At 45.0% G+C, this 18,728-nt stretch overlaps 1 protein-coding gene across 11 annotated transcripts; it reads right to left on the bottom strand.

Annotated features, from left to right (window-relative positions):
- Window positions 1-34: 34 nt before the first annotated feature.
- LOC118504749 (kinesin-like protein KIF12) lies at window positions 35-15,951 on the bottom strand. 11 transcript variants are annotated; one of them, XM_036039649.1, is made up of 14 exons: window positions 15,721-15,951; window positions 13,570-14,261; window positions 5,920-6,100; window positions 5,626-5,847; window positions 5,417-5,557; window positions 4,203-4,344; window positions 3,830-4,066; window positions 3,648-3,766; window positions 3,124-3,587; window positions 2,796-3,035; window positions 2,558-2,722; window positions 2,129-2,377; window positions 1,095-1,849; window positions 35-200 (listed from the first exon to the last, which is right to left on the bottom strand). In XM_036039649.1, exons 2-12 carry the CDS (start codon window positions 14,043-14,045, stop codon window positions 2,134-2,136), a joined length of 2,631 nt encoding a protein of 876 aa, XP_035895542.1. In that variant the 5' UTR covers window positions 14,046-14,261; window positions 15,721-15,951; the 3' UTR covers window positions 35-200; window positions 1,095-1,849; window positions 2,129-2,133. The 11 variants fall into 11 exon arrangements, with proteins under 11 accessions (XP_035895542.1, XP_035895545.1, XP_035895546.1 ...); XM_036039652.1 differs by having other exon boundaries at window positions 15,782-15,951; XM_036039653.1 differs by having other exon boundaries at window positions 13,570-14,134; window positions 15,782-15,951.
- Window positions 15,952-18,728: the final 2,777 nt, after the last annotated feature.

The raw sequence follows: 18,728 nt of genomic DNA, 5'->3' as shown, positions 1-18,728 counted from the left end.
GCCGTTCGCGTGTGCACTCCTTTTTGGCTGCCGGCTGAAGTTTATAGCGTCGTCGTCCTGCTGTTGTTCGGCACCCGCGTCGAACGATGGATTGAGGTTACGATGCGTTTCTCTGCGCCAGCCCAAAGAGCTAACTTTTTCCTATCGCACGCACCCCCGGCAAGGTGTTCAGTTGCAGTCGATGCTTTTAACTACGATTGCTGCGAAAAAATGTAAGAATACAAAAACGTTTCGCTACATTAAAACACGCCGTCGTCACCGAAAAGTGTCACGAGCTTAAAAGCTATCTGCTGTGAGGAGACTGAACATGAACTTCTTGCAGCTGTGTATGTGTTCTGAGCCGTTTCGCCAGTACAAGGCAAGTCAGACGGCGGCTGCAATCGACACGCACTCTCACACACATACACCCAGACGTAAAATCGCAAAACACCGCTTAGAAACTACGCGTTGCTCCAACACGGACTCGATCGTAAATCTTCTAAAAATTCATTTTATTCCTGCTCAATTGAGTCCACGCTTTCGCACACAGCACAACTACACCTCAAACAATCGCTTGAACCAACTTTTGTATTAACCGCTTGCGAACATTTTGCACACGCGGGACGAACTTGCGTCTATGCAATATGCCCCCTGCCAACAGTCGGCCGAAAATTAGCAATGGCTTTCTTTGATTGAAAACGCTGATGCCGGCATCAGTTCAGCATGTTTAAACGGCACGGTTCAATTCTCCCTCTTGCTAGATCAGCTTGAAAATCGAGTGCGATGACGGTCGGAAATACTCTACACATGCATGAAAGTCTGCTTGCATTCGATTGCACTCTCCACTACACTCGCATTTTTGGTAAAAGCATCCATATGGCAATATGTTCTACGTGTTAGAAAATAGAACTGGCACTGTTCTTCAATTCCAGCCTCTAATACCATGCACGCACGGACGCAGCTATATACACACACACACACACACAAGCAGAGGAGCCATGAATTGGTAACCGGTTGAAAATGTTAAATCGTCTTGCCTCATTAGTCGATGAATTTATCACCGAATTAACATGCGTCCGCACACTTCGTTCTGCCCTACGCCAAGAAACACTTACTTATCTTCAATTGCACTCGGCAGCTCTACGTTCAACTCTATCGGTGCAATATCGTCCGACATCGGTTGCTTGCAGATCGAAACGAGGGTCACACGCGTATTGGCCAGGAACCTTCTTTACTCGTTAATGCTTTTCGCAAAGCAAGCTCATGCGATGTTGATTTGTAGCAACACGCCAATACACACGAGAAGATGGTGCAAAAATTATACTTCGGTTCACTGCGAAGATTGCAATCGACGGCGACGGATAGTGAAGCGGCTTCGATGCTGAAGGCAGGTATGACATCCCAGATGGCGGCTGTATAGTTTTTTGTTTACAGTTTCGTACGAAATGGCCGCCTTTTTAGCCGGTTGTCACAGGTTTATTCACCACCGACGGCTCTTCCGTTTGATTTGACAGCTGTGGTGAATCTGCGTGGCGGTTTAAAATGATCGTTAGCTGGCGAAAACTAGCCGTCTGCAGAAGGTAAAATTCTTTTCACAATTCAGTCTCGATTTAATTTTCTCAAAAATACGAAACATAAAACACAGCAAACGGTCCTATATTCAATCATTTATTTGACTAGATACAAGTGTGGCGTATCCAAAGAAGAAAGATTTTCCATGTTTTCTGCTTTTCATTTCATGGCTATTGCACTGTATCATACTTATAAATCCCTGCGCTTCAGTACGTTATCACATGACTTTCCTTTCCGTTGCGTTTTACTGATTGATTGATGATCGCTTTCTGCATGAGCAATCATTTAGCTGATCATGCTGCAATTAGAATGAAGAGAAAATTTTCTATAACAACTTGCCACAATCACGGTTTACGAGTATTCTTCTACGGCAAAATGTGCGCATATAATATATTTCTAGCAAGCCGTTTTGTATTGGTCAAAATAAGATTTGCAACAAACAGTTTCGCTGAGAGTGGACAAACTTTCAACCGGACGATCACATTGTACATGCACCATGCATCTACGGGCTTCTACATCCCCCAGTGACAAGGGATTGCGAGCATCTACGAACGAAACAAACGGTTCGCTTAGCTACCTGTTTCACAAAGGCGAAATGTTGCTTTCGGCATCAAGCGATACCAGGCTACCGAACACGTTCCGCCTCAAAGGCAGAAGCCCTTCTTCATCTGTCGATTTGCTCTTAGCGAGCAAATTGTGCTCTTTCCGGACAAACATTGGCGTTCCTGATTTCTGGGCACTTGTCGCCCTCGCCAATGCTGAACGTCTCCAGTACGGTTGAGACGCAGCATCGGAGTGAGCCGTCTGATACGGGATTTGCGTGAGGCTGCGATTAGAAACGGTAAGACAATCGTCAATTTTCACTGCACGAATCAGCACTTCAAACCCTTTCTGACGGCGCCTTTTTGGTGGGCTTCATTGTCCCATCTCAGCTGGGCAGTTGCCTAGAGCTCTCGTAGGAAACAGTATCTGGCGTGCTTACTATCAGACGTGTTCATCAACTTACTCTATAATCCTGGTCTGGCTCGATCTTGCCTGGCTTGGATCCGAATGGCGACTGTCAGCCGATCCTTTGCGGGAGGCCAACTTTACCCCGTGGCCCGTTCCGTTCGATCGGTTTGTGTTGTCCCACGAATTGTTGCGCTTCAAGTTGTTTGCAATGGTGGTAATGCTGCAATTGATCAAACAATTTACGTTACATCGTCGCAAGGATAGGTTCAGTTCACCTCGCTTCACCATCGTACCTGTCTCCAATCCGACGCTTATCCAGCTCTTTTTGCAGCAGTTCCGGTATTTTATTCTCATTCGCCGACACACGTCCATCGAGCGATTCGTTGCGGTAGCGATTCATGCTATCCGCGCTAGAGCTGAGCGGATTGCGCCATATGTTGGACACTTCCACGTCGCCGCTCGCAGCGGACAGGTTAAGCATTTCGGCAGAAAACGTCGGTCGAGCCGGTATGATCGGGGAACGGCAGCAAACTCTACCAATATACCGAACAGTATTTCTTATTAATAACGTGAATGATAAGAAATATACAATACAATAGGGGACGCAGTCACCGCACTCACGAATTTACATCCTCCAACTTTTTGAGCAATCGCTCATTCTCCCGGCACACCAGCTCCTGATCGCGGATGATCATTTCCCGCGTTGAGTATAGCTCGGCGTTCTCCTGCCGGAGCGCTTGGTTTTCCATGATATACACCTTGACCAGCTCCTTCAGCTCGTTACCCTCCATATCGGTCAGCTTTTCGAGATCCACCTTCGGCGGTGTGCGCGGTACCGGTCGACGCTCCAACAGGTCCACCTGGCTGTTGATGTCCTGCGCCTCCGACTGCAGATTGAGTGCCGTACGCAGATGTTCGTTTTCCACCTGTAGAGCACCGATCTCCCGCTTCAAGCTCAAGATCAACGCTTCCCGTGGGTCCATCACGATGATCGGTTTCGTGCGGATGCGTTTTGCCCGGGCTGCATAGCGCAAAGTATTCACCGTTTCGGTCACGTTCGAGTGGGCGGGTGATATGCATGCGATCTGGAAATAGAATTCGAAACTCAGTCGTGCATATTTTTGGCGGCACAATCCACAACACACCATCAACGTGACTCCGTTCCCTGCCAGACTGTCCGCTAGTAGCTTCGTTAGCTTGCTGTCCCGGTACGGAATGTGCCCACTCCGCTTTTTCGAGTCACTCAGCGAAGCAATACAATACCCTGCAACAAAAATAGCGATGCAATGGACGTTTGGTTTCGCTTTCCATCCATTTCGCTACCTACCCAAAACCATCAGGCTCTTGTTGATGTTGTTGGCCTCCTCCAGCGTTTTGCCCTCGCTGTGAGTTTTCTTCGTCATCTCGCTGCCGGCCAAATCGACAAAGTTAATTTTACCCTGCTTGGAAATGAACACACCACCCTCGGCCTGCTGTTCCGAGGTGATGTGCACCGTCAGGATCGTGTGACTGCGGGAGGAATAATCGTTCATCAGGTGAGCGCCCACGTGTCGATTTCGCATTCCTGCAACGGATCGGAAAGAGCATTGGGAATGGCAGGGGGACAATTCAATCAAGGTTCGATTTCAATGCGGAAAGTACAATTATTCATTCGCTGCTTGCGTCATAGCATCTGGCAAACCAAACGCGCTGCCACGTACCTTCCTCCAGGACCGCCAGTAGATCATCCAGCTCCTCGCAATCGACGGTGAACAGATTCTCCACAAAAAAGCCACGCGATTTCTTCGACCACCGTACGGCGAGCGGCTTTCTTGCTGTGCCAGGATTCAGTAAGTCTATCACCTGAAAAGGAAAACAATCGGGGAGAAAAATTAGAAAAAATATATTACAAACACTTGTTAAAGCATTATCCGCAATAGAACTGAAGCATAAGGTTAAGGAATTCAATTAAAAGCATGCACTCGCGCGGCAGCGAATCGAAGCAATCGCAAAACAAAAAATCGATCATTTCCGGCATGCATAAATCATGGCCGTTCTGCTTACAGGTTGGCAGTGAAGATAATTGCCACCGCTTGCTATCTTATTCAACGTGCCCCTACTTCGCACCCACAGGTAACACCCAGGGACCCTGGGTGGATGGCTGGGTGATGCGAAAATCCTGCCTATACATACTACTCCTCTACCCCCTTAGTTGTACGATCGATTTATGAACCCGTTCGAATTATGAACCAGAGTCAAGGCCAGTTTGACCGCAGTTTTTTTCTGTCGGGACAGCCAAACGATTCCACCGATACGTGCCATTGCAGTGCTTGGTGGTATGCCTGCCGTGAGGTGTAGTAAATAGCTGCTGCTGCTACTGCTGCTGCACCCTGTGATGTCCTGTCGGCGGGCACAGACATAATGTGTTTTGGTGTCACGCAAGGATCCAATTATTCATTCCATTTTTTATCTACTCTGGGGCACGATTGCAATTGGCCGGAACACAAATTGTACATTACCGTAGTCACTTCCCTGGAATTGCGCTTTAGAAGCGGTACAGAACATATTTCATAGCCACTGAAATAGGCCAATAATTTCAAGGAAATCTATACCGCAAAATGGGCAGTTCTGTACTGGCCACAGTATTCGCTCGCGGGAAAATTTCGTACAAGGATATCAGACACCAGCTCCGGTGGCCTTTAGAATCTTCCCCGGTATATCCTGCCCTGTCACTGCACGTATGCAAATGAAATTTTAAATTTTAATGCCCGTTGAACATGTCGGCCCGATGGTCAACACGCGCTCAGGCGTGAACCGTATAGCGTGCCTGCAAATCACGCCACAAACGAGCAGATCGATACACAATTTAAATTGATTGTAGCTGTAATCGGCGGTGCCAAACCAACGGTATCCATCCATCATTCATTCCACTCACCTTTTCGTTGTAGATCTCCAGGAACGATGCCTTCAGGATAAAGTTTGTGTCTTTTCGCTCCTGCAGCAGCTTGAACAAATAGAGAAAGGAGCGAAAAACTAGCCCATGGTCCGCGTGTGCTGGGTCTGGTTTGCGATAAAACTGGAAGCAAATATGCATTAGCAGACTAAAAAGGCTTTAAAATACGAACGACTCTTGTCCTTGCTTACCAACTCCGGCGGTCCCGTCAGCGTGTGCGTTTTGCCCGAACCGGTCTGACCGTAGCAAAATGCCGTACAGCTAAACCCTTCGATCGCCATCTCAATCAGCCGCTTTATGCCAGAGTACTGCAGAACATCATCCTGCGATGCGCCCGGTTCGAACACTACGTTGTAAGAAAACAGCTTCGGCTTCTGTCCACCAGCCCCCGAGCTAAGCGGGATTCCGTCGCACTGTGTAGCAACCAAGAGCGAATATTATAGACACAACGATCGTGCTAAGCAAATGGGCAAGCTACAACATACCAATATTTGGCCATTTCCAGGAAATTGTACCACCATCTCATCGCCATGCCTTGCCTCTTTGTTGCTTAGCGGACGCACACGTACCACGACGTTGATGTTATCTTCCGGTGTTCCCGGCATCGAGTTGCTGCTTCCAGTGGACGCTTGCGTGATGTTATCTAAATTCTCGATGCTACCAATGCTGTAAAGTGGTAAGCGAATATTATTTATTTTCATTTTTTCTACTGGTGGTCTTAGAAAAAGAGTGTCTTAGCAGTGTTTCTTATCCTGTGGGTTAATACTTATCCGCTAATGCGGAATCGCAAGTGGAGAAATGGTTTTTTTCTGATTGATATTACGGTATGCCCTTATCTATGTATTAATTTCTTTCATACCTGCCAGAAACAATAAAGGCCGACTTTAACGTTGTACTATAAAAAATGTAACCGATCGTAGAACCGAATATAAAACTCCTAAGTTTTATAAATTCTTTATGGCGTCACTGAGGGAGATAGATCCTGTCGGACGATCGAGAGGTGATCGACAGGTGGAAGTGCTACTTCGACATACACCTGAACGGAGCAGATGCCTGAGATGCCTCTGTCATCCCGGACGAAATCACCAGTGCCATAAGACAGCTGAAATGCTATGAGTCAGCGATCAGCGCTGGGCTGGTGGGGTTAGAACTGTTTCAGATAGGGCCCGGGAGGCTTGCCGCTATCGTGCATCCGCTGATTGTAAGGATTTGGGATTAGAAAGAACTATCAGACGAGTGGAAACACAGTGTCACCACAGTGCTAAATGCTGTCTGTAAGATCCTGTCTCGTAAACTCGTTTGCAGACTTGTACCCATTGCTACAGATCATTGTCACAAGCTAACAAGCTAGATTTGTTGGAGAAAAATTGTTCACCGACCAAATCTGTGTTGTGGAATATAGCAACCTCGGGAGTTAGGAATCTAGTAGGCGTTGCGTGTATAGTTATGTAAGATGAATAAATGTAGTCAGTTGTTCTTTTTCCATTCGTAAGAGGAAGTACTTCCACATCCGGGACACGATTTACACCCGATCTCTCGAATTTATTTTCGCGGATGACATCGATACCATCGGTCGGGCATCTACGTCGAGGCGTTCTCCTGACTGAAACGCGAAGTAAATGGGATTGGAATGAGGATTCATGCGAAGAAGACAAATAACCTGCTTGTCGGAGGCTCTGATCGTGATAGAGCCCGCATTGGAGTGTACCAGTCGATCGAGGAATTTTGGTAGAGTTAGAGAAATTTTGCTACCTTCGTACGATCGTAACCTCGGATAACTACGTAAGCATACACATCCAAGATTCGATTGTCAAAAGGAAGCTGTCCATGTCTAATAGATGTGCTCTACGCATAACTGGAATGTCCAATCGCTTCATTTATTCCAACGCTTGCTGCGAGTGGTGCTGCGACACTATATCCTGTCAAGTTCAACTGCACAGACGGCCAGAGCCAGACTTACGCTTTATCGACTTTGCCTTCAGACTCTTCAGATATTAGCCCTACTGAATGCGGCCAACACGAAAGAGAACATTTTTTTGTTCTCGTCACATCTGCCATAAAAAAGCTGATGAAGCTTATCAGTATAAGCAGCATTTAGTCAATAAGTATACATTGACCACTGCTCGACCACCATGTAGCAGAAACTATTTATCGTCTTTTTAATGCATAGTTTATCTCTCAAAACAATACAATCATTTGAGAGTACGATTGTTCTACTTGATCGGCAGGACAAACGAGGACTTATTCATCGAAACTTCTCCTGTTCTCCTCCTGTCCTGTTTCAAGTGGCCTTGGCTGGATATAAGAATCCGAATAAAAATCAATAAAAAAGGAATTTTGAAGGTGAATGTTTTAGGTACCCGTGGCGGGAATAGAGACCAAACAATCATTAACAAACAGGATTAATAACGAATGAACGTTACGGTCGCTCCTTTAAAGAACATCAGAAGGCCACATACTTCTAAAACGCTAAGTTGTTTGAGCAAGGATAAAGAAGGGCCTTGAGTCTCAATTTTCTTAGTTAGTTAGTTAGAATGCTGAGTTGCGTTGTTTAGTACCTAGTATTTTTTTTACTGTGGAGAAAAGCAATTCAATTCGATGGAAAATTGCTCACAATCTGGTCTGAAGATCAGTGGTAGGTTTAACGGTACGCTGGCTAGGCGGTCAAGGGGAGCCTCGAGGTCGTAAGAAGCCCCGAACGCACCAAGATCTCGCTTCCAATCTGCAGAATCAACGTGATAGCAGAACCCCCAAATTTAATTCCGCGAAGAGCCTTCAAGGGGCAGAATCCGGCACGTTTTTTAAAACTATTGTCATATATTTAAGTTATTTTTCCTTATATTAAAATAAACGCGACGACTTTTCAACCAATTTCATGCGAAAACGTTTAATTTTTTCATCGATAAGCTACTTTGCTCACTTTGCTATAATTTACATATTCAGCAATCAATTTGCATTACTTAGCTTTTGCAAAGCATTTTGCTACAGCGCAACAGCAAAAGAATTGGCCAGTTGGTTTGAATTAAACAGTATCATGAGTATCATGCTGCCTGATTGGCCAGTAATCAAGTGCAGTCCGGGCGAACCCAGACGGGGCACACAAAGCGTCCAAGGTTAAATCAACAAACGAGTTTAAATTACGTATTACGCAAAGGTGAAAGATATCCTAATGTAAGAAATCTCGATAGCGCGCCATATACCATATCGGTGCGGTAATAATTTCGTAACGGAAATCGATTCTAATGGCCCCTTAAACCCGTCAACGGTAATGGTAAGGCAGAGTATTATGCGGTCGAAGAGTGTAAGGAATTCATGGACATTCATTTCATTGTAGTAACAAGGCAGAATAGTTGTGGGAAAATGTTTCTCCTTTTCCCCATTACCATCCATTTCACGTCTTTTAACGTGCGCTAAAAATAACGGAAAATCTCTGATTAAAACCGTTATTGCAAAGATTTGTCAGCCCACCGAACGGCACTAACTAGTGGCAAATGGTCACGCCATGACGGCCAGAACAAACAGAACAAAATCTTTCACCAGTTTTGCGTCGTGCCTGGCCACGGCTACGAAGGGCACGCAAGACTTTCCTTGTGTTTGTCCTTCTAGTTCTCCGCGCGAACGCGGTATGGCGTCGGCAAGCGGGAAATGTAAATTAGAGCTTGAAAAAGTCTGCCACCCTTTAAATCGCCTTTGGTCAGTCAGAACCGGTGAAAGGAAGCAAAGCGAGTAGCAGAACAGCGAGGGCTGACCGTGTTTCAAGTTCGACCGAGCGACTATTGACCCCGGGAAAACGCCGTGACGTGTTTCTGTGTGGTTTTTCTTGACCTTCGGTGGTCCCTGCGGTTTAGAGGATTTTTCGGTAGAGGGATTTTGTTTTTGTCGACCTCAAGGTGCTATTTTATTTATTAATACGTATTAATTATTTTTTATCTTCCCAATTCCACCAGTTTCTGTAACCTACAGGCTGCCAGTAATAGCATTGAACTGTATCAAAATGCTAGGGCATAATTCAGAAGGAATCACCGGAAGGATACGACCCCTGGAAGGATAGGATTATTGATTTTTATGAACGTTTCCTACTGACCAATCGTCAGTCGAATGAAGGTTGTTCTGCTCCATACGGCGTAGGACGGACCGGACTGCATGCCATACTGTGTGACTACCGGTACATACGGCCAATTTACCGGACGGACACGTTTCGTGAGCATTTAACATCAGGTGATCTTTTCCGATGGCTAGAGCAGAACCTATTTATGATGTGTTCGGAATGTGCGCGCTATCTGCTCTTTAGGATCAAAGGCTAGAAAAATACGGAGTAATGATCATGTCACTATTGCACGCTACGAATTCCAAAAACTGTGACAACACAATTAGATATAGCCAATCGTTCATATCGGTCATCATAATGCGTTCAAACAGGTAACACTAATTTCGACCCAAAATCCTTTAAAATAATACAATCAAATACTTGACGCAATATTATAAAGATGGCCAGCAAACTATCGTAGTACATTTCAACAAAATATTCCCCCGCAGAGTGGCCACGGGCCTGGGTCGCTTTGAGATGGGTTAATGTATTATGTGTGGTGTGAGTTGCGTGCGTGTCGTTGCTTTAAAACGTGTACACACGCAAGACTTAAAACTACTGCAACGACCCATTGCGGAGCGGCTAGTGCAAACAGTCCAATGACCAAGGTCAGTGACATTTAAACGCTCGGTTCCGGTGTATCTGGCTGGGCCATCCTGCTACAGCTGAAAGGTACACGGTAATGGGATGGGAAAAAGGAAGCAATCATTTGTGTAGGGATAATGATGTCTAATAGGGCGGTCCGGTGGCGTCGGATTTCACACGACTGGACCGGGGTTCATATCCCATTAAGGCCACCTCCCGTTACGCAGGGTAGACTACTTTACTAAGGGTAAGATCAAGTCACAGAAAGCCAGAAATGGCAGACCGAGGCCTTTCGAGGTTGTAGTGCCCAGGAAGAAGAAGATGTGTAATGAACAAATTACTATAACATGGATAAAATTTTACTCAAATCCTACGTTAAAAAAGTGTTCAAGAGCAGCCTCACGGCAGTTAGCTGACACCAGTTGTTGTTAAAACAGATCGAAAACTGAACGATCAGTTGATCCCGCCTTTTTTTTTCTTTAGCGTCAATGGACAAGATCCTGCGTTTGAGGTTTGTTAAACATTCTATTGATTGCTACTGACGCCAGTCGCGAGTCACTTTTCGCATAACAATGTCCATCTTGTCCAGGATAATCTTCACCTTTTAGACGGCTGCTCTGACACCTGGATCAAAGTTTTACAATGATAAAGCTAACCGGAGAGGGGGTGGTCCGATGGTCGAGGCGATAGCGGCGCCGGTCTTCGCACGTCAGCACCAAAAGTAAGACCGGGGTTCAACTCCCTTCTAGACCACATCCTCGGACGCAGTACTGACTATCCAGGTATGGGTAACACCAGGTAATAGAATTCCAGAAATATCTGGCCGAAGCCAACAGACTATTAGTCCTCGATTTTCTGTTGCAATTTGCGGTCATATTATTTTATAGTGTAGCCGAAATCTGTCTCCTCCCATTAAACCATTTTAATTCATTTATATTTCTCCTTAGACTTCCCTTGGCTATACTAGGAATCTAATATCTAGGCGTACAACATTAGTTAAGACCTAACTCAACAGAGCGATTTAAAATACTTTAAAAAACTTAATAAGTAATTTTTAGATAGAGGATATTAGACATATTGTAGTAGATATTGGGAGATGGGTATGAAGGTCACGAAAGGGAATATAAAGTCAGGAGGAGTGTAGCGACCAAGGAGGATTGAGCAATGGAACGGTGATCTTCAAGAGATGCAAGGTCGAGCAAAGCCATCATTGGTCCTTATAAGAAGCCAGAGCACAGAAACGATCACTAAGGATTTGATTAAGGGAAAGATCGCTGTACCCAATCAGTACGATAGATGTAGATTTTAGCCGGTCAGAGACCACTAGAGCAGCCATAATCTAACCCCTGTTCTGAGCAATGATCTAACACCTGAATCACCAAGTGACCTCATCGATCTTGTAACTATAGACGCCCATATGAAGTTAAACGCCATAGTCCTTAATAACCGAAACTTGGTGTCCATGAAGCTGATCCTGAATGTATGAAATAACATTACATTTAATAGGACAAAGCGGGGCACGATGATGATGGTTACAACACGCACAAAAACGGCCAAGGGAGGGGTGGCCCATAAAACGACACAGTTACACCAGTGGCGGAACAACCTTGACGCGGAAGGAGCGGGTGGCTTCGCCGGTTAGAGGGGCCTCGTCGGAGAGGGACTTCCTGTTGTCTCTCTCTAATATCACAATTTGAGGGGCCTCAACTGCCATTCCGCTCTAAATATCTTGACTCACCACTGAGCTAGACTATAATTATGCTTTATTTTAGAAGTGTTTTACGAAGCTTTTAACAAACTTTAAAGAGTTATAGCTGTTCGTCAAAATTCGTCCTTCTGTTGGTCTGTGTTATAAGCTTGGAAGGTATTCCAGTTTTTTTAACGCTTTCCCATACATTTTTGGATTTGTTTTGAGGGTTATTGAATCTTTCCCATGTATTTTTGGTTTCGTTTCGAGGTTACTTGACACATTCTCATTTTTTTTCAATTTGTCTAGCATTTTTTTCTAAAACCTCCGTTTTTTAAAGGACAAAAAATGAAGACTAGTGTTAAAAATGTTATCATGATCAGTCGTCCTGCGACTGCACAAGACAACAGTAGTATCAGTTTTGGAATATGGAAGCATATGCTTCGATTGGGCATCCAGCACGCATATCCTCAAACTATAGAGGCTACAGTATCGTTGTTTTAGACTCGCACTCGGCAGCATGAAATCAACACACAACATGTCCCTAGAAGTGATGGCCGACGTCGCTTCACCTTCTAGTCCGTTTTTCAGTATCAAATCCCGTGATCGCAGAAGATTTTAAAGCGCTTCTAGAGACAGATTCTAACTGCAAAATCTTAAAAGTTTGTGAAGAGTTTGTTTGCCTTACAAGTGCATCCTAGCGCTTCACAGGCATCAAACCGTGCTGTCCTTCGTGAGACGTTCAGTTCTCTTTTAAAACAGACTTCTGATTGCGCGACGAAATAAAGACGATACAGAATGATCTTCGCCCTATGGTAGTTCTGGGCCTTTTTCTGGTTCATAGTCCAGAAGCATGGGGCGGTCCGGTGGCCGAGGTGACAGCGGCGCCGGTCTTCACATGGCTGGCAGGGCCGGGGTTCAAATCCCATCCAGACCGCCTCCTCGTACGTAAGGCTGACTACTTTTCTACGGTTAAAATTAAGTCACAGAAAGCCAGAAAAGGCAGGCCGAGACCTCTCGAGGTTGTAGTGCCAAAGAAGAAGAAGAAGAAGTCCAGAAGTACATCCAGAAAATAAACCCAAATCAACTAATTTCACACCATAGCCATACAAACATTTTTGGACGAAAAACAGAGACCCTATACAATAGGCCCTGGACTTCAATAGCTCAAGATATCAATATCATCTACAAGCCAACAAGGCCGGGATAAGGTAAACTCCAGGGAGGAAATACCCTGTGCTTATTGTAGAGCATCCGCATAAGCAAACTTTACTAATACGGCGGCTCGTTCCCTACTTAAAAATAAATAACTAATAAAATACAAATGATATTCTAGTAAAAGTTGACAAGTAAAACATTGCACTTCTTCTATCATTTTTACATATTTTTAAACAAACAATTATACTAATCGTGCTTGTAGTATAAGCCCTAATGAACAAAGAAGAAAATTTGCCCTTTTTTCGGCAGTATAAACTTAGCAAGAACATAATCACAATCTCAAACACAATTTTGACGCCTTGCTAATATAAAGCTCCCAAATTAGACCTGACGACGGCGAACGTTTTTTGTTGCTTTCCATACAAACCAGCTTCGGTTCCTTCGCAAAGTCACAAAGTCCGACCTACAACCTCTGTCCTTGGACTTCTTGGAAGCTTTTCGACAACAAAAGGACTGTTTCTTTTTTTCTTACTAACGAATGAAGAGCTTTCTCCCTTTTTTCTAACACGTTCACACACACACACACACACAATGATACAGAAGTTCAGTTTTACTTACTCATTTCCTCTGGAACGAATCAGCACCGGGTGGTTCCGGCCGGTACCGTTCGGATTGCCGATGGCCCCGTTGTTGCTCGCCGTGCTTAGGTTCGAGGTGGAATTTCGCAACGGGCTACGTCCACGGTACACCTTGCCATTGTTCATCCGCTCGATGCTGTTCGAGCGCCGGGTCTGCGCCGTGGTCGCGTTGCTATTGTACTTGTGGTTGAGACTGTTTGATCGTTTCATGCTACCACCACCACCAACACTACTGGACGTTCCGCCCGTGCCTCTGTCACCCGGTGGGACATGATTGTTTAGCTTGCTGCGCACACTGTTGCCGTAGGTGGTGGCGTGAAACCCGGTTTCTCCCGGCAATGCACCACGCCGCCGGCCACGCTGCTGCATGTCACCGCGTTGGTTGGCCGGGTACTGGGGCCGCTGCGGTGAGATGCCACGTGACGAGGTGGAGGTGCCCGGTGGTTTGTACACCATGATGATGATGTCGAACTAGGTACGGCCACTGTCCGGCTTATCTTCGCACCACATTAGTCGCCTCACAGGTTGACCTCCGCAGCAGCACTCTAGCGGCCGTTTAATGTGATTGTTAGCGTTGTGTTTGTCATTAATTTGTAGATTTGTTTGCTTTCCGTGGGAGTTGATTACATGTCACTCGCAAACGGGCGCACACATCCTAAAACATTAATGTGCCTGTTTCGGAGGCACCATCACGGTTAAGCATACGGACCGGAAACATGCCCGGTAACTCATTGACCGATTAGGGAGCAGTACCTGGTAGTTCCGACCTGATCGCATCACTTTACGGAGCACGCTTTTGAGCTAGGCTTCGGCTTTTCACTGCTTAATAATTCACTCGCAACTCGACCATCGTTTGGTCCTGCACAATGGGAGGATAGTTCAACGACTGAAAGGACAGTTTGCCATGCGTTTGCCTTAAAAGCGTACCCCAGTTAACCTACTAAAGCTAGTCCGCACACTTCATCTCCGACGGTCCGATGCACAGTCGATAAGGATCTTAAACGATATGGACACGAGCCACGCGTATATCCGCGCAGTCACCAATTGAATCCGGTCACGAAAAAGCTACTTTTCATGCAATCATTACCTCTCCCAATTCCCAAAGGAGCAACCCATCAGACAGTGACACAAATTTCAAACCATCGTGTGTGTGTGTGTGTGTTCCGCAACGCCAAAGGCCAATGCCCAAACCCCTTTTTCAATCAATCAATCAATTGGACTACGAAAAGCTCAATTATCTGTTAACAATTCGTCCCATTAATGGTACGTCAAATGGACCTCCCACGGGTCCGCGTACGGGTGGCAGATAAAATCAACCCGCCGGACCCGGTTAAAGAAGGGACCAACGCCAGAGAGACATCCACCTTTTTTCACGAAAATTGATGTCCAACAAAATGAGACTCGAACTACTAGCATCACAGTCGAATCGGGTCATCCACGGGTCCTGCATATACACCGTATTTGTTGTGTTTGCCACCGTCTTGTATGGCGGTACAGGAAACGAGAGTTTGGTTTTGTTTGGGTAACCTCCTGCTCCTACTTCTTGCCTTGTTCCCCCCCCCCTTTCCCCGGGACGGATCTTACCCTCGAAGTTTGGTCGCGAGGTGTCAACACAGCGGGACAAAGGCATTTTCGGTCCCATTGCATAAGTTATGAAGTTAGTTCCTCTAGTGCCGTACGCCGCGAACCTCTTTGCCTCAAAAAGCGTTGACCAATTTCGACAGTCCCTCGCTTGGCCGGTATAATTATATGCCACTTGCTGTACGGACGGCATTCTCAAGCAACTTTTCCGTTCCCGCTTTCCTCCCATCCCGTCACCGTCCCCTTGAAGTGGAGCGTTTGCAGGCACGGATCCTTAATTATTCATGATGCAACGCGCGCGCACACACCGCTTTGTGGACATTAGTAGGGAAAAAAATGGGGGAAAATAATGATCGCAGGAGACAACACATCAACACACACACACCGACACTGTCCGCGTTATATTAAAGCGTTCCAAGCTGTTTAAACACTTAATGCACACGGCACCAGTTGGGCACAGATTTACACAACGCACACATACCGGTCGGGGGGTACCAACATTAGAAGTACACATGCCACAAACTAAAAAAAAATCATTACGCGTGTTTACCGTTGTGTGCAACGTTCCGTCGCGGGGACAGATTGAAAGGATGAAGAGTTTTACCAACTACCTACAATCCTTGGTATTTGTTAGCTATACAGCTTTAATCACAACCCACGCACACACACACACACACACACACACACAAACATCTGCTAAAACTATTCGCTTGGTGAGGGTCTCACCGTGTCCGAACCGTTCAATGGTCACCACTCGAATGAAAGCGAACGCTAAGGGCATGTCCTTACTAAGGGGTCTTTTCCCGACCACTGGATACTGGTGACGTCACCAGACCAGCGGTCATAACACACAAATACCCTTAAACGCTGGGCAAAGGCCGGCTTCCGATGGTGGAATCCGGCCATGTTGAATACGTCACGTGGGAAATAGCTTGGCTGATGAACGGCGCGCGTGTTCTAGAAGCGAGAGAAGCTGAAGATGTCAAGGTAATTTATTTTTTTCTATAGCTATATTGCGATTGTGATTTGTGATAGCATTCACTTTCACTCTCAAAATATCCGGAAAAGTGACAGCAACCACTTACTGTTCGTGGTAGTTACAGATGGAAGGTAGTCATAGCAACTACAACTGCTACTTGACCTGGAAAGTACTCTCCGCTGCTAACTGTCGAGCGACGACCGACCCAACCCCCATTATCCTGCGCTTTTCAATGGGCTCATCAACGCTATCGTTTCAGCCGGCATGGATGGATGAAACTCATCTGACAATACTCTATTGTAGGTCTATCACACGTAACCCACGTGTAAAATGCCTATTACTCTCAGTGGCAGGTCAAGATAATTTGAAGGCCCCGAGCGCGATGGCAGTTGAAGCCCCTCTCATTGTGATATTAAATGGAAACAACATGATTTTCCTCACCGGCGAGGCCCCGAGCGGCCGCTCCTTCCGCATCTATCTAGGTTGATCCGCCACTGATTGCTCTCGTTGCACTAGTGAGTACCGAATTTCCATGATCAATACTAGGCCTCAGAGTTTTCTTAATAGCATGCTTGTGAGGTTGCTTTTTGACCTTATGAAACTGTTGGGGGTACCAGGCCTAAAAATGTAAAAGACATTTCAAATCACCGCGACCAAACAACAACGTTCAAGAAGTATATTTACTAATCAAGTTTAACATTATGTTAGTAATGCCTACCGCCTTCTTTACTAGCTACGATCTGCTGCAAGCGCTTTGGCTAACTTACTATCAGATTTTTACATGTTACTCGTCTAATTTTACCCTCGCGTGCTCCAAGACACTAAAATAGTCTGCTTTATTAGTAACGCCAGTTTTGTTTACCATAGGATCAAAAATAGCGCCTCAAATTCTCGATTGAGAGACGAGGTGTGCAGGACGTTCCATCGGGCGAATCCTTAAAAGATCTGCATCCCAAACGATCTTAACCCTTTCGGTTAAGTAATTCGAATTTGGATTTCGAAAGGCCCTTGCCCTTTGAACCCGATTGTACATCGATTCGGCAGTATTTAAAGTATTTAAAATAAATACTTACCACGAAGGTATTTAAAGAAGTATTTATGATTCTCGGTTAACCGAGAGTTTTAATCATATCGCTGAAGGTGATCTTATCGAGAACACTCATGTCAAACCATAAGCGTTTAAATCGATAAGTATCGGATCGGTTTTCTAACAGGGCATTCTTATGTTGCTTAAGAGCACATAAAAAGAAATTGATAAAAAAATATTCCATTCTGTTGCAGCTTCATTTAAAACTACATTAATCGAAGGAATTGAGAAGAAGAAGAAATGGGTACTTTATTTTGCCGGTCACTGTAGGTAGAACGCTTGAAGACAAGATAAAAATTAGTCTTTTTTGTTATTCTGGTGCACACATCTATCACACTTTTTTCTGTTAACTTAAGCTTAATAACCATATGAAAGCATTTAATATAGTAAAGTGAAATTTTAGTAATATTGATAAAATCACCTAATTTTGTTTATGCGTCAGGCTTTGATGTCGATTTCCAACGAATCTACTTTCTTTGTTTATAAATCTATGTTTAAGATTTTGAATCAATAAACATATATAAACGGGGTCTTTTTTGGGTAAAGTCTGAATAAATGCCCCATATCCACCCCCCCCCCCCCCCCACCATCTCGGACAATCATATTTGCAACTTAGTTACCCAAAAGGGTATATTTTTCAGACTTTTTACTGTAAGTATTTATTTATTTATTGTTTATTTATTATTTTTAATTATTATAAATAATTATTACAACGAATTCTCACATTTTTGCTTAACTTTTACCTAAATTTAAGGTAACTCAGTTGCGAAAAGTGAGTGCCGTGAGTGGGGGGGGGGGGCATCTATTCAGACTTTAGCTTTGAATAGATGCCCCAAATGTAGCCAAACTCGAATATGTTGCTATTCTATTGTCCGTCACTGTAGATGACCACGTGACGGTATGTCATCTCCAGGCTCATTTCTCCAGATAGAATCGAATGATGTAAAAGCAGTTCCGTAAGTAGTCGCTTCACTGGTTTGGCTATACATTGCAGCTGAAATGAATAACCGGACGCGGACGGGTCATCGTGCTGAAATTCGTTAAAATCGGTCCCCATTTGTGGGCTTTCTTCTGTTGCACACATTACTTTTGTTTAGTTAAGTGCTTATCATACAATTTATTTATGTAATCTATCGATATATCGGTTTACAATCGAAACGTAAAGTTTAGGAGTGTTTAATCTTGTAGTAGTAGTACACCGGGATTCTGAGCGATGGGGCGGAACATTATTGGTAACAGCACGGCGCCTATGTGGTGAAAAGTATCCTACCTGCCATCATTACGCAGCGGTACCTTGTTCAGGTGGTGCACGTCGTGCATGCTAACAAATTGCACACACACAACTGTTGCTTCAACGTACCGCGCAGGTGGAAAGTGTAGTGCGGCGACATTCGCTCAACTTAAGTACAGTGTCAAGGTAGTAGAAAATGTCAACAAGGTGCTGAGAAAGAAGTCCTACCTACCTCACTTTCTGTTTTCTGTACAGCACGGA

Source organism: Anopheles stephensi, chromosome 2, assembly GCF_013141755.1.
Source record: "Anopheles stephensi strain Indian chromosome 2, UCI_ANSTEP_V1.0, whole genome shotgun sequence".
NCBI lineage: Eukaryota > Metazoa > Arthropoda > Insecta > Diptera > Culicidae > Anopheles > Anopheles stephensi.
This window is presented reverse-complemented; position numbering and strand designations above follow the sequence as displayed.

Coding starts and splice junctions, on each gene's coding strand:
- LOC118504749 (XM_036039649.1), bottom strand. CDS start 14,045: ATGGTGTACAAACCACCGGGCACCTCCACCTCGTCACGTGGCATCTCA. Junction 6,101..13,569: donor ATTCGTTCCAGAGGAAATGA/GTAAGTAAAACT, acceptor ACCACTTTACAG/CATTGGTAGCATCGAGAATT. Junction 5,848..5,919: donor CTGGAAATGGCCAAATATTG/GTATGTTGTAGC, acceptor GTTGCTACACAG/TGCGACGGAATCCCGCTTAG.